The sequence below is a fragment of the Osmia bicornis genome, chromosome 4 (assembly GCF_907164935.1).
Source record: "Osmia bicornis bicornis chromosome 4, iOsmBic2.1, whole genome shotgun sequence".
NCBI lineage: Eukaryota > Metazoa > Arthropoda > Insecta > Hymenoptera > Megachilidae > Osmia > Osmia bicornis.
The window spans coordinates 6,994,702-7,008,067 of NC_060219.1; the positions used below are offsets into that span (position 1 = coordinate 6,994,702).

Genomic DNA, 13,366 nt, shown 5'->3' on the forward strand with positions numbered 1-13,366 from the left:
ACGAAAACCGCGCGCGAAGCTGACCAGTCAGGTTATCACACGGAATCGATATTTTTACGCCGCTGGACGACGTTTCTGTTCGACGAACGATAAGTTGCAAGTGTTGAACAATTTTTGTACTCTATTATTCCTTCTATACGTGTACCGTCACGATGGTACGATCCTAGGGTTACGCGAGGATATCGGTTTCATCGTGAATCACCTTTATCCACCTTTAACACGTGGTTTAGAAAGGGAAATGCGTTTCATCTTGGTTCGGTTAGTGGATTGGTCGACGAGGCTATCTATCAGACCCACATCTCCAACGTGAGGACGTTTGACGTATCAAGATAAAGGACCTCTATCCACGACTGTTCGCGGCTATGCCAAATTGCTTTCTCCATTCCATTTCCTTGCACAGGAAATGCTGATCCTTCAGTTACAATACTTCGTATAATCGTTTTCATTATGCAACGTATATTTATCACTATGATTTCATTAAGAGAACTTCAGATTCAGACCAGACGCACCCTTTGCTTTCTAGTAATTGCGACCTATGTTGATTCGAGCCGATTAATTCGTTCCGTGATTCTCGTCTCCTCCTGCTGATTCGTGCCTTCTGATTAAAAAACGTCCCCCATCCTCCGTAGGTGTTCCAAGATTCATCTTCTTTTGTTGTTGACGTCAGCTGGACGATAACGAGTTCCATGGAAGGAAAATAGCTTCATCGCGTTACCCTGTCCCTATGATTTTCATTCTCGCTCGTTCTATTTAATTTTTCATCGTCGTTGTAGCGAAGCGAACTCAATTCCGACGCTTTTTTCCCCGGCGAAAACACGTTTTCAGCTAACCAACGGCATACGTAGCATAATTGTGACGAGGGTAAAGGGTAGGAGGACGTAAACAGGTCAATTGCATATTTAACTTTCATTGATCACACTCAACAGACGATGGTATTTAATGCTGCTATTTCAAATGAATTTCATTCATTATACGGATTCCATGAAAAATCCTTCAACGAAAGTTGAATAACAGCATTGTATACATATTTTCCAACCGGCAAAGCTGTCGTTCAATCGTTATTTGAATTTGTATTTTAATTCTACGTATTCATATTTCCAGTCGATCGAAAACGTGAAAGCATAATCTGCTCGACGTAAGATCGTGCATCCAAGTAATTAATCGATCCCCCCTGATTAATGTAACATCCGTGACGATTAGCCGTGAACGAGGCACAAGATATCATCGATTTGCATGACGCTCATTAATTCAGTTAGAGGAACGGGTGTGCTTAAATCATTAGGATAGCGACCGCGAAGACCGACAGACCGATTCTCTGGCATCGGTTAGGCTCGTTGACAAATTGTCCATTGTATCAGTGCGGGAATGGGTGCAACGATTGGAACCTGCGTGCTAGCCGGATTTACACGCGAAATTCCAACTAGCACCAGCCCGTGGAAACACAAAAGCACCCTGTTACCGATAGAACAGCCCGCCACGGGGGAGCGACAGAGGATACCGGAAATGGATAACGCGATAAGCCTCTGATTGTGATCCAATAGATCGACCTGGATCGTTTCTGGAAATTAATGATACCACAAACTGTCGCCGCCTTCCGAACCCTCTGTTGGCCAATCGGTTTTTATTTTCGACCTCGCCTCTCTTTGTACTTTCAAAGATAAATTAAAAAAAAGATAGAGAGCGAAGAGAAAGGAAAGAATTCGCTGGCGCATACGTTACGACCGGGTATTATTACTTCGTGGACCAGATCCGCCCTTATTGTCTTTGTTTATTGAATACCAACTCTTCCAGGGGCGCAAACTGCTTCCTCCACGTTTAAAAAAAAAAAGAAAATGGTAAAACTGGGTTATCATAAATGATGATGCTGTGTTTTATCAAACGGAATACGGAACGCTTTTGTATAAGGTAAAAAAGGACGAGTTATTAAATGAGTTCTTTGATAAATTACATTGCAAGTTCTTTGTACGTGTTGTTGCAGCTAACCAAATGGTATTCATATTTATCAACAGGCAATTAATATTTTCTTCGAATTTGTTTTATTTACACTTTGTGTAAATGCTATTGGAACAGTTAATTATACTGTACTTCGAGCGTACTACTTGCAGCACGACATAAATTAACTAGAATATTGCAAATATCGTTTCAAATTATCGTTAATAATTAAAATTTCTGCGGCAAGTAATTATCATTTTAACGATACCCTTTATGTTGAACGTTGACAGGTCAGGGCGTCGGTATTTCGTTTTTTCGATAGATTTTGCACAAGTAACTTTATGCGTGTTAAACAACCACGATTCTAACTGAATGATTTCACAGCACAGTGTATCGGTTGCGATTTTATTTAACGTAAAAGCGATTACACGCTGCGATTCGTTTGCGGTTACGATTACGAGACTTTAACTCGTCAGTTAGTTGATCCAATTCAGTTTAAAACACAGCGCGCTCAATTCGGAACAAACAATTGTAGACAAACGATAAAATCTCGGTACGTTTCAATTAGGAACAAATCGTGTTTTAATATTAATTTCATTAGCAATTTCAAAGTTTGGTCGCTTAATTTTCTCTGGCAAACTTTCAACGAGGCGACTATGAATGTTTACAACTGCTTCAGGTTCATCGCGGTGTTGAAATCATCCAGATGAGGAAGAAAAATTTTCAACCCTCGCGAAATAGTTGCGATTTGTCATCTCGCCTCGGGTGCGAGCAGAAGATAGGTCGGCTGTCGGGGAAGGAAAGCAAAGGGTGAAGCTTACGACTCTCCTTCCTTTCTTTAACCTTCTTCTCCTCCCCAGGTTCTTCCGTTGCTAGTGTAAGAACAGCTTCTTTGCTTTAACGACTGTTTTCTGACCCTGTTGGTCCAACTTTCGGCATCACTTTCAACTGTCTGTCGCAGCGAGCTTTCTCAGTTCTTTTGTTACCACGAGCACAAAGTGCCCATTGTATCCGCCAAATTGATTTTTATTCCAAATATTGCTCGTCCTCTAGCTCCTTTCTTACACACGATAAGATAAAAGAAGGATGATTAAAGGATGTTTATCTTAGATTTCGAGTGGAAATAAAAAATTCATGCCCGTTTTTAATCGACTTTTCTGTACCATCCATGTCCGATCGAATATCAATTAACAAAAGTACATCTCTGCGCATAATCGCGTGGATGAAGCGTGAAAATATTATTTTTAAAAACTGTTCGTACGATGAAAAGATGCGTCATACAACGCATCGATTATCCTTCCTTTCATTTTTTTTTATCCTTCAAACGTGATTTACCGTGCTCTTTTCCATGAAAATTCGGAGACAAACGAGCCGTGCAATTACTGTGTAATTTTCCTCTTCATCATTACCTCTGGGTACAACACGACCAGGTAATTACCGATACGAAACCATGCATCATTTTACGTCACCGCTACAAAGCACGTTCCTTTTGTGTTTGTGAAACGCTCGACAACGACGAAGCCGTACATCTAAGCACATTTTCGTCGCACAATGGTGTACACGCGTACGCTCGCATAGACGTGCGTTTACGAATAGAAATCAGGGATTTGTGTTTCTGGAAAATCACGAGTACAAACGAGCCGAGCCGCCGCCGCGCTGGTTGCAACGTCACTGCGGTCCTGTGCAATGCAGCTTTGCGGTGCATCCCACGATGTATCGGACGTTCAATCGTTAACGTTCGATAAATTTGCAGCCACCGTGACACCGTCAAGTATCTGCCGTTAATTAAGCGTTGCCACGCTACGAGATCATTTTCTACCAACGTCCACGTTAATTCACCGACAGTTTTTCCAAGCCGAGAAGTTATTGTTTCCACCGAGTTCGCCGCTTCAGAATGCGAAACTATTGTATTCGTCGTTAGAGTCGACCTTGTTATTATGAACAATTTCTTCTACTTTCCTTCAAACCGTACAAAGGCTGAAAAGTTTTACCGGAAATTATACGCGTGTTCCTATTTTTCACGAGATTCTGCCGGGAATTAATTGTGTTACAAAATTGCGACGATTCTGTTTTCCGGAACTGAACGGTACACACATGGAAATACTGCTGGCACATTTAATCCCTTTGATTTATTAATCTCTATCCAGTTAGACCTACGTAATCTCTTCTTGGTCGGGGCCTTCCGGCGTAACAGAGGGCAAGTTTTCCTCTAAATCAGTGGGGAAACAGCCACAACAGAAGGAACGCCGCGTTAAATGCAGTTTCCACTCTGATCTCCTTCCATTTCAGGAAAACCTTTGGAGAAAGAGCTTGGAGTTTGGCGGGAGGAAGTTGTGAGGACCGGATAGAGGGAACGAATCCGGTGGCAGAGAAACGCAAGGGTGTGTGTGTGCGCACGCTTATGTCGAAATCCAAAGCAATCGACGCAATAAGCGAAACAATAGTGCTTACGAGCACACCAACTTCGAACCGTGCAACTTCGTCGGCTCGGTTTGGCAATCGGCTTCCTTATCTACCCCGGTACCGAGTTATTTAAACTCTCGTATCTCTGCCATTCCCCTTCCATTTCTCTCTTCCTCTACCTTTCCTATTCAAGCCATTTTGCGCGAGCACTATACTCTCGCTAATGTCTAATGATTATTGCTCGCTTGGCTAGATCGCAAGTGTCTGGATAGCAAGGTGGCACGAGCCAACGTAATGACGATTTTATTCACTCGCAGACACTTGATGGACTGTTTAGCTCAAGTATTTTAAATAATGGATTCCTGTAGATCTTGTCACTGTATACACAGGGGAAACGCGTCTCGCAGTATCATCGAGCGTGGATCAACTAAATCAAATTCTCAATACACAACAATTTCCTACAGCTATCTGTACCTGTCGCCATTACAACTTCCGTGGAAAATCGAATATCCTCCAATGCTATCAACTCAACATTGATTCATACACGCATACACGTACCATGCACGATGAAATTGCTGAAATGAAATGATTCTGGGCGTGTAATCGCAATCATTGGGAGATCCAGCCGCGTTACAATCAACGTATAACGAGAATTTTCATTCGTCTCTATCGAAACGTGGCAATTAACGAGTAAAAAAATGTTTGTATCCCCTCTTTGTCGTTCCCAGGCATCATGAAATTGATCGTTTTTAATTAGATTCGAGCGTACGAGCAATCGATGCGTTAATGTACAAATTACGTCCTTTGTATCGCGATGGAACATCGAAGCCAAAATCTGCGGATACGTCGATGAGGTGGAAATTGAATTCCAAAAGAATCGTTTAACGGTGAAGCAACGTGGAGGTGAGATTTAGGTTGCTGGATCGTTCACCATAGGATTCAACGGGGTTGCTGAACTTTATCGAGCGTGAACGCAACGTTGAATTTCATTAGGGGCGGTAGTACATCGTGGACGAGGGAACGCGTTAAATTCCTTGTCGACGAAATTAACGATAAGGAATTTGATTGTTGAACGGCCGATCGAGCTAACAAGTAAAATGTGCGCGAAAACTATCCGGTTGGTTCGTGCTCGTTCACCGGGTATTATCCTTAATCCCTTTGGAAAACATGGTATTTTTTTGATAAAAAAATTTCACCGCGTTCGCAAAGAGAATATTTCCTAATTTCATAGCGATACAACGTTGCTGTGGGGTGTCTTGGCTCGTTATACCGTGTATAATATGCCGGTTTACGACGTGTTTATTAGAGTTAACCGTGTTGCGGCCCCTTCTACACGGGAATACCTGTTCGTTCCGCGTAAGCTGACAATTGCCGTGGCAGCGGATGACAAGCAGTCAACGCGGTTCCGTCGTCGACGAAATCCACGTTACACCATCTACCTGGTCGTATATGTGAGTGTGGGATCTACATAGGAGGAAATTTATCGCGTCATACGTCACCGACAGCCCATTGCCTGCTTGCTAATTTTGAATCTGATTTGCCGAATTAACGTCCACCAACAGTCGGGTTTGGTCGATTTTCAAGGATTGCGGTGAACGACACCGAAACGATCAAACGATTACATTATTCTCATGAAAAATTTCGTTGTAAGGTGTACATACATTCGAAATAGAAGCCCGCATTTTCGCGTACGGCGATCTCCAGCTTTCCACGAGAGTTTGAAAAAGAACAGAAATATCGTAACAACTCCAATATCATGAATCGCGTTATTTACCTAGCCACCGGGAAAGAAAAATCTAAACTTTACGATTACCACGGTGAAAATTCACGAAAATTGTTTTGCGCGTTGTGGGAAACTAACAATGGGTATAACTTTAGAGGAAACGTTTACGGATTCTAGAATCATTTCAAAAAGTTTGGTAAACCAAGATTTCGGGGAGAAACGGAAGAATCAATCGTATCAATGACATCGTAGATGATCACTCGAGCGCAACGAACAGTTCGATCCGAACAATTCTAAGAGATTTTCTTTTTCTTCCTAATTCGGCACATCTGTATTCTTATTTGGCAATTTGTGGTACGATGATTTCCGTAACGATCGCCGGAAACGATAAGGACCCATTGATTTCTTGGTCGTGAAAAACGAGAAACAAACGGTACGGTACGCGCACTTTTGGTAATTGAACGGAAATCGAAGGTGAAAGATAATGGAATGGGAAGCAACTAGTCGTGGTCGTCCACGAATCAACTCGTTTGCTTTTCTTTTGCTTAGAGACGGTGCTTTCACGCTTCGCCTCGAGAGAAATTGAAATCCACGTAGCCGGATCTTGAGGTCGAGCGTCGATCCGCGTTATGTACCTCGCCTTTTCCACGTAATTCCTACGCTACTTCTTTCGGTTAAACGACCCTCGTGAATTCAGTTCGGCATTAGAGATAGCTGTAGACGTGAAAACGAGACGAAATCGTTTATTCTTGGCCCGGTTGATGCTTTCATTAGAAGTTTCGTTGAAACGATGCCGGCGGAATGAAACGCGAGAGAATTACCGGACGATTTAAAGCTCCTTTCGGAGTGCATTTCTTTCAGAAATTGGCGGAAACTAATGAGACGTCGCGTTTGCGGCTATCTTTCTGTTATTCATTAAAAAGCGATTCCTTTCGCGAACCTGAAAGGTTAATACACCGTGAAATATATTTTCAACGCACAAAAAGTTTTCCCGCAAATGTTGCTTAAGCTAAAACGCTTAAACTTCAATTTCAACACGATTAATTAAACCCTGCCAGATTAATAAGAAAACGTAACTTTTTAAGCTCCATGATTTAAGCTGAATATTTCGAAGATATTTTTAATAAATCCAAAATTTCCAGCTAAAATAACCGTCGGTTCACGACGGCAAATATTTAAATAGTTTCTCGAGCAGAAATAAATGCAAATGAAGGAGCTAGTTGACGGTCCTGTTATCCTTTAAAGCGTACAGCATCGTTTACGTACGATAGACAAACCGATGTACCTACATACACAGGAGCAGCAAATCTTCCCTTCATGATACAACTCGTCCCCGCAGCTCGAGCTAACAATCACGCGTACAACTTGCAGCAGATTACCGAACGAAATACCTAGTTCTGTACTTCATCGAAGGATTCGTGTTCGGTTGCAATTAAATTACGCGACCCATTAACGGGAAACGACAGCAAGAAGAAATCGATTTTCCCTCGGGTCGCCGAAGGGCTAAGTAAATGTACGGAACTGTCTTCGGAGGACTTTGATGGGCTAAAAACTTTGACAGGTTCGTGCGCTGCCCGAGATTGCTCGGTGTCAAGTAAATACCAAAGTTTTTCAGTGAAAATCCAGCTATACGTTGGTCGTCTAAACGACTCGATGATAAGATTTCCTATTTCGTGACCAGATAATTTCACCGTCCAATTATGAATATGCATCACCGTGCAATAAAAGTTCTTAAACATTCAAGCGAAATCGTTTCCTCATTGTGGACAAACTCAAAATGTTCGCATATCATTGGTAGGACGGTTAATCGGTAGCCGATCGCTAGCGAGCGTCGAAATTGACAGAAATTCCAGCGCGATCTTGTCAGTGAGAAATCTAGATTGCCTTTCGTACTGTACATTACAACTCGATAGCCCGAATGTACGGGTGGCCGGGTCAGTACCTATCCTATTGGAGAGCACACTGGCTGTGGACGCAGTTTCCTTGTTCAGAAACTGAGCTGACGGCGTGCAATGTCCGATCCAATCTACGTGTGTATGGTCCACGGCTAACGGATGCCAACCAGCTCTAACTGCTCCAGTGTACGTGGTATCCTCGCTCTCTACTATCTACATGCACGCGTAGGCGGCGCAAAGCCTAGTGTAACTATACGCGTGTGGATACAAACGAAGCAGGATGGTGTGTCCACTGGTATAGTTGCACGGGGTTCGGATGCCTCGCCAAAGGCGACAAGGGATGTACTCTGACTAAATTGCCGCTGTTACTTCTGGGATGCCTCATTTTTACTTAGCTCGCGACATTCTCTGGGACCAGTCATTTCCGTCTTCGAAGCGAAACAACATCGCCCTTACGGAGAGTTATTTTTTACTGTTCTAAGTCCGACTACCATCAGGCTGTTTTATAACTTTCATATTTCATAATTCCTTCTTTTTCCATTATTAACACGGTGTTTGAGAAGAAGAAGAAGATAAAAATCCGATTCGAATCTTGCTGAAGTAGTGAAAATTGTATTTACAGTAGATACGCGGTTCTATATCCTAGTCTTCGTTTCATTGATCAGTTTTCCCCTATAAGATACTTATCGACGTATGCAATATTGATAAAGCGATTCGTCCTGCTCTTTGGATTTACGAACAACAGGGGACCTCGAACGAGATCGATATCTCACGTGTAATGTGCACAGTGGCATGTTCGTTCGAACGTAGTAAAGCACCAAGCGAACCCGAATGTTGCAGCGTTTGGTAAATCGAGGTCGCATTCTGCGAGTAGGAAAATTCTCTCTTTATCCCGGCTTCTGCAACAATCGCTTTTTCCTGTCGTCTTGACTCTTGTATCACCATTTCGAGTACACTAACATTTTCACTTCGTACACGTACGGGATAGAAAATATTTGAAAAAATCTTCGTAGAGTGTTAGAAGGAGGAAATTTAGAACCAGACAAAATTTACATGTGATAACGGTGTAATGTCGACGTGTCTTGTTAAATAGTTGCGGAAAGTTGGTAACGCGGACAGTTGTGTCGTAAAGTAAGACGGTTACAACGTTCGAGAATTAACTGGAAGGTGGTTCCGTCAGATGATATGATTTCGAAGTAATAGGAATCTCGGTGCGGTGAAGTCTTGCTGTTGAATCTAAGCTAGCAATGGGAATAGTTCATCGTAACGGTATAAGCTTTTGTGGGGTAGCGTGAACTGTGAGCTAAACGTTCCTAACTCCTGCTACTAGTAACTAGTAATTAAGCGAAGCGCTGCTGTGTGAAACGAGCTACCCTCTGTAACTCCCACCTTTCAACCCTCCCAAGTGTAAGGTAGTCAACCGTACGTGTCCATGAATTTCTCGGTTGTTAAGTAAACATGCTCATCGACCAACTTTTTTTTCCCCCCTCACCGAAAACTTTTATCGAAACATTTGCCGGGAGGAAGCATAATACGGGGTGCGTTTCCCTGATTCCTAACAGCGCCATCAAACATTCAATGTCGAGATCGTATCGTCAAGTTTAATATCGAACAACAGTGTGTTCCAAACAATTATAGCTTAAGCTGACTTTATGATTAATGGTCGATAGAACATTCATTTGTTTGCTGAAAATTTTGCATGTTTATTGGAAAGCTTGGATTAATTTAACCCGAAAACACGGATAAAATAAAGATATCAGAAATTCAACCGCTTACGAGCAGAGTTTCTATACGCGAATAGATTCGCAACATAAATTGTAATATAATCCACGATAAACAACCGCCGTTTTCCTTTGGCCTCGATATTAATAACGTCTTAATTGGAAATTAGACTACGACACAGGTGTTGAAAATATTAAAAGGTGCTATAATTCATTATTCTCCGTTACACTAATGAATTTCTAACAAGAATACATAATTTTCATGATGAAACGTAACCTCTGCAAATTATCGAGTTACGTTGATTTTTGGGTTAACAATTCTAATTTAAAACGAAATTAGATCGCACAAGGTCTGCTCTCTCTCGAATAACGTGACTACGTTATATGTAGATGGGCGTACACGAAAATTCGCAAGCCGAGCCTTATTCCGTCAAGAGAATGATTTAAAGCGCATCGATTAAAGGATCGTATAAATTGTCTTCCTTAAATCAGCTTTCCTAACCTTTAATCGTCACAAATACCATTCTGAATAACGAATTTATGATAGCCCTTTCAATTATTTAAATCCAGGATCAATGAATCATCCTGATCTACTTATTTTTTAAATTATTACCAAGTAAAGTACTGTAATTTATAATTGTTGTTTATCAAGGATGAGGTGAATAACGTGAATGGTAAATAACAAATGATATCGTTAATACCAAACATGGGATGCCATTCTATTGTGCAAACTAACGGTATAAATGATAAAACACAAAATACATGCAAATCAGAAATATTGTTAATAATTAATATTACTTACCATGCAGCAGTCCAATTGATTTCATATCCGCACGGTTGTCGTTGTTTCAATCCATGGAATTCACAATTGTAAATAAACAGGATTTTGAAATTGACATGTAACTACGACATCCCCGTTGCGACTTGGAGCTTCAGGTGTAGTGGAGCGTTGAAGAGCCGGGAAGAGAGTGGGGTGGGGGGACCTCCTGCGGTGAAACGGTTCGCCGGACGACCGTCGCAGGGGCGCTGCGACCCTCAGGACGTCAGTTCGCTTTCGTACCTCGACGCGGTCGGATCTCACCTTGTATCTGTCACGTACGCGTACGCATACGTATACACGCGCGCAGCTTCTAATCACTACAGTAATTCGAAGTGAAAACAGTTATTGGTCCGCGACGGATTGACCATACCGTTGCAAATCTTCGCCACGAAATGACGTTAATCACGTGATCGGTGTGGACGAACGTTTAGTTGTTTCGAATGTGATGACAGGAATTTTTTAAATCTCGTACGCGAGTGTTCGTCACGGATAATGGACTATCGGTAATTCGAACAGCATTCGTTAGCATTAACGTCGCGATCGGTGGTGATTTAAAGTGAATCAAGTGACGCGGCTTACAGAACGTTGCTCCACAGTGCATGAGAATGATTTCTGATTTCTCTCGCGAATAATCCAGTGCTTCTTTCGATGGTTCCTTGTATAGCACTTGTTAGAAGACACATCTTAAACAGTTTATAGTAACAAAAACTTTACAAGAAAAGATTTGAAAGTTGAACGACTCACACCACTAATAAACGGGCGGCACCGCGCGCGAACCCTCCGCCATTACGTTTGACGCGCGATCGAGAATCGAAGCGCGCTACAATCGATTAGCCAGCAATAGATCGTAAAACGTGGGCGGCTGGAATGTTCAGGAAAGAACGTCGAACATGCGATACACGAGTGTTCGATTAATCGACGTGGGTATGTGCAACGGTCGTGGTTCGCTATCAAGAGGTTTTCAATTAAATCTCCCGTGGGGAAGGTCAAGTGCATCGTGTGAGCGACATTCAGTTTTCAGTTTTAATTAAAACACCCCTCTGGGATTCCTATTATCACGCTTGTGTTTGAAATTAATTAGCCACGACACGGACAGTTACCGTGGCGAGTGAGCGAGAATCTGGAAGAACGGTGGATTTTATGCGACAGTAGAATAGCCGGGAAGAAGTGTTGCTAGTCGTTGGAATGATTCGATATATCGATCTCGAAGTAATCGTTCAGTATCGAAGCAAATAGCGACGCCGTCTCAGTGTATCTCGTGGCGTTGAAATCGCGTGTGTGACAGGTTAAAGAGGAAGCTCGATCAGATTTTTGTTAAACGTTTTCTCGCGAGTGACAAATTGTGTCGTTGCGTGCGGAAGAAGGACGCCAGTTCCAGAGGGAGATAGAGGCGATAGGAAAAGTGGGAGAAAAAGTGAGCAGCTTTTCGTAGCATCCACGGCGAAGGGATGAAAGCGGCGTAGCAACGGCAATAGGTAAGACGAACTATCGCATTTTTCTTTTCTACGAGGCTCGATGCCAGAGAATCAATGGGGGAACATTCATTGCCAATTTCTTTTCGCTTCGATAGCGACCGATGCGTCAGACTTGATCGGGTTTCTTCAAGATTTCTCTCTCGCGCTCGATATTTCAATTTCGAAATGAAACGGAAGAACAAACTACGCGTGTAAATAATTCTGAATATGAATTTTTTATTCGAATAACTCTGAACACTTGAATATTGACCCGATCACGATTGACTCAGCTACACCGTTTAAGGTTAAGTTAACACGAGGTTATCACGATTCGAAGGGAGATCGTGGCTTCTATTCTTGCTCGAATATAACAACAAAATGGCGGGCAATATTTGCCAATGGCTTAACTTCGTGATTCAAAACACTGTGGGTAGGAATGGTAAAGGTTACTTTCGACTGGTTTAGATTTAGTCAGATATTGGATTTCTCTATCAAACTATATTATCTCATAACCTATTTAAAATGAATTTCACTTTGATCCCTACTTTCGTTTGATACAATTAACGTTATATGTATTTGCTCGGTTCAGTTGTATCAAGTTAAATAATGCATGCAATAATTGTCGTATGAGAGGAAGAGGGGGAGGGAGGATGTTTTTATTCGCGCAACGGAGAGGAATGACAAATTGCTAATTCGAGAGGATTAGCAATAAATGCGAAATGAACGCACGGCAGAAATTCGTTGCCACGCAATTTCGTGGCTGCAATTGCGGTATCGTTTGTTTAATAAAATTGAAACAGCTTGTTTTATCGCTGCACTTTGGTGGAATCGTTGCGAGGGAAATTCGTTGCGTGAATGTATACGAAAAAAAAAAGTTTGTCTGAGAGATTAGCTCGCGAACTGTCGATTACTGTAGCAACGAATTGCGTTAGTTATTATCCGGAACAATGGTTAAAAAACCGAAATTCGTCGTTTAATTTTACGGAGCGAGCAGAAAAAAAACAGACGAAATTACCGCGCACTAATTACGAATATCGCGGTCGTTCTTTGCTAGAAACGTGGCGGATTCTAGATTATACTGGCTGTTTGCTCGCTACGCTAGGGTAATTTAACTTTACCTTGTAAATTATGGAAACGCGTACCACCGTAAAAAAGTTGTAAACGCTATGGACTCGTAATAAAGCAGACAGTGGAATTTTCTTTCGGTCCTGGTTCACGCTTCGCGATCGTCCCTCGTGTTTTACCCATTGAAGTGGTCACCGGTTATATTTCATTTCGTTATTTGATTTAACTGGTGTTTAAAACTTATCTGACAAAATGACCACATATTGTAAATCATATCAAACGCGTATTAAATAATAAAGTTCTTATTCAGCATGCTAATTATTCAGCATGCTAACGAGTTAACAATACGCTGT

General features: G+C 42.0%; 2 protein-coding genes across 6 annotated transcripts in view; one reads left to right on the top strand and one right to left on the bottom strand.

Moving 5' to 3' along the window:
- Positions 1-10,624, bottom strand: part of LOC114881093 — a 40,313-nt gene extending 29,689 nt beyond the window's left edge. For both annotated transcript variants that reach the window (XM_029197742.2, XM_029197737.2), the window contains exon 1: positions 10,477-10,624. In XM_029197742.2, the coding sequence (XP_029053575.2) occupies positions 10,477-10,501 (25 nt within the window). In that variant the 5' untranslated portion in view covers positions 10,502-10,624. The remainder of the gene's footprint in view (positions 1-10,476) is intronic.
- Positions 10,625-10,726: 102 nt separating this feature from the next.
- LOC114881128 (zwei Ig domain protein zig-8-like) overlaps positions 10,727-13,366 on the top strand; it is a 211,088-nt gene continuing 208,448 nt past the window's right edge. Inside the window, exon 1 of one of the 4 annotated variants that reach the window (XM_029197812.2) lies at positions 10,727-11,969. The gene's annotated coding sequence lies outside the window, so the exon portion shown is untranslated. The remainder of the gene's footprint in view (positions 11,970-13,366) is intronic. The other 3 variants (XM_029197818.2, XM_029197796.2, XM_029197803.2) reach the window with 3 other exon arrangements.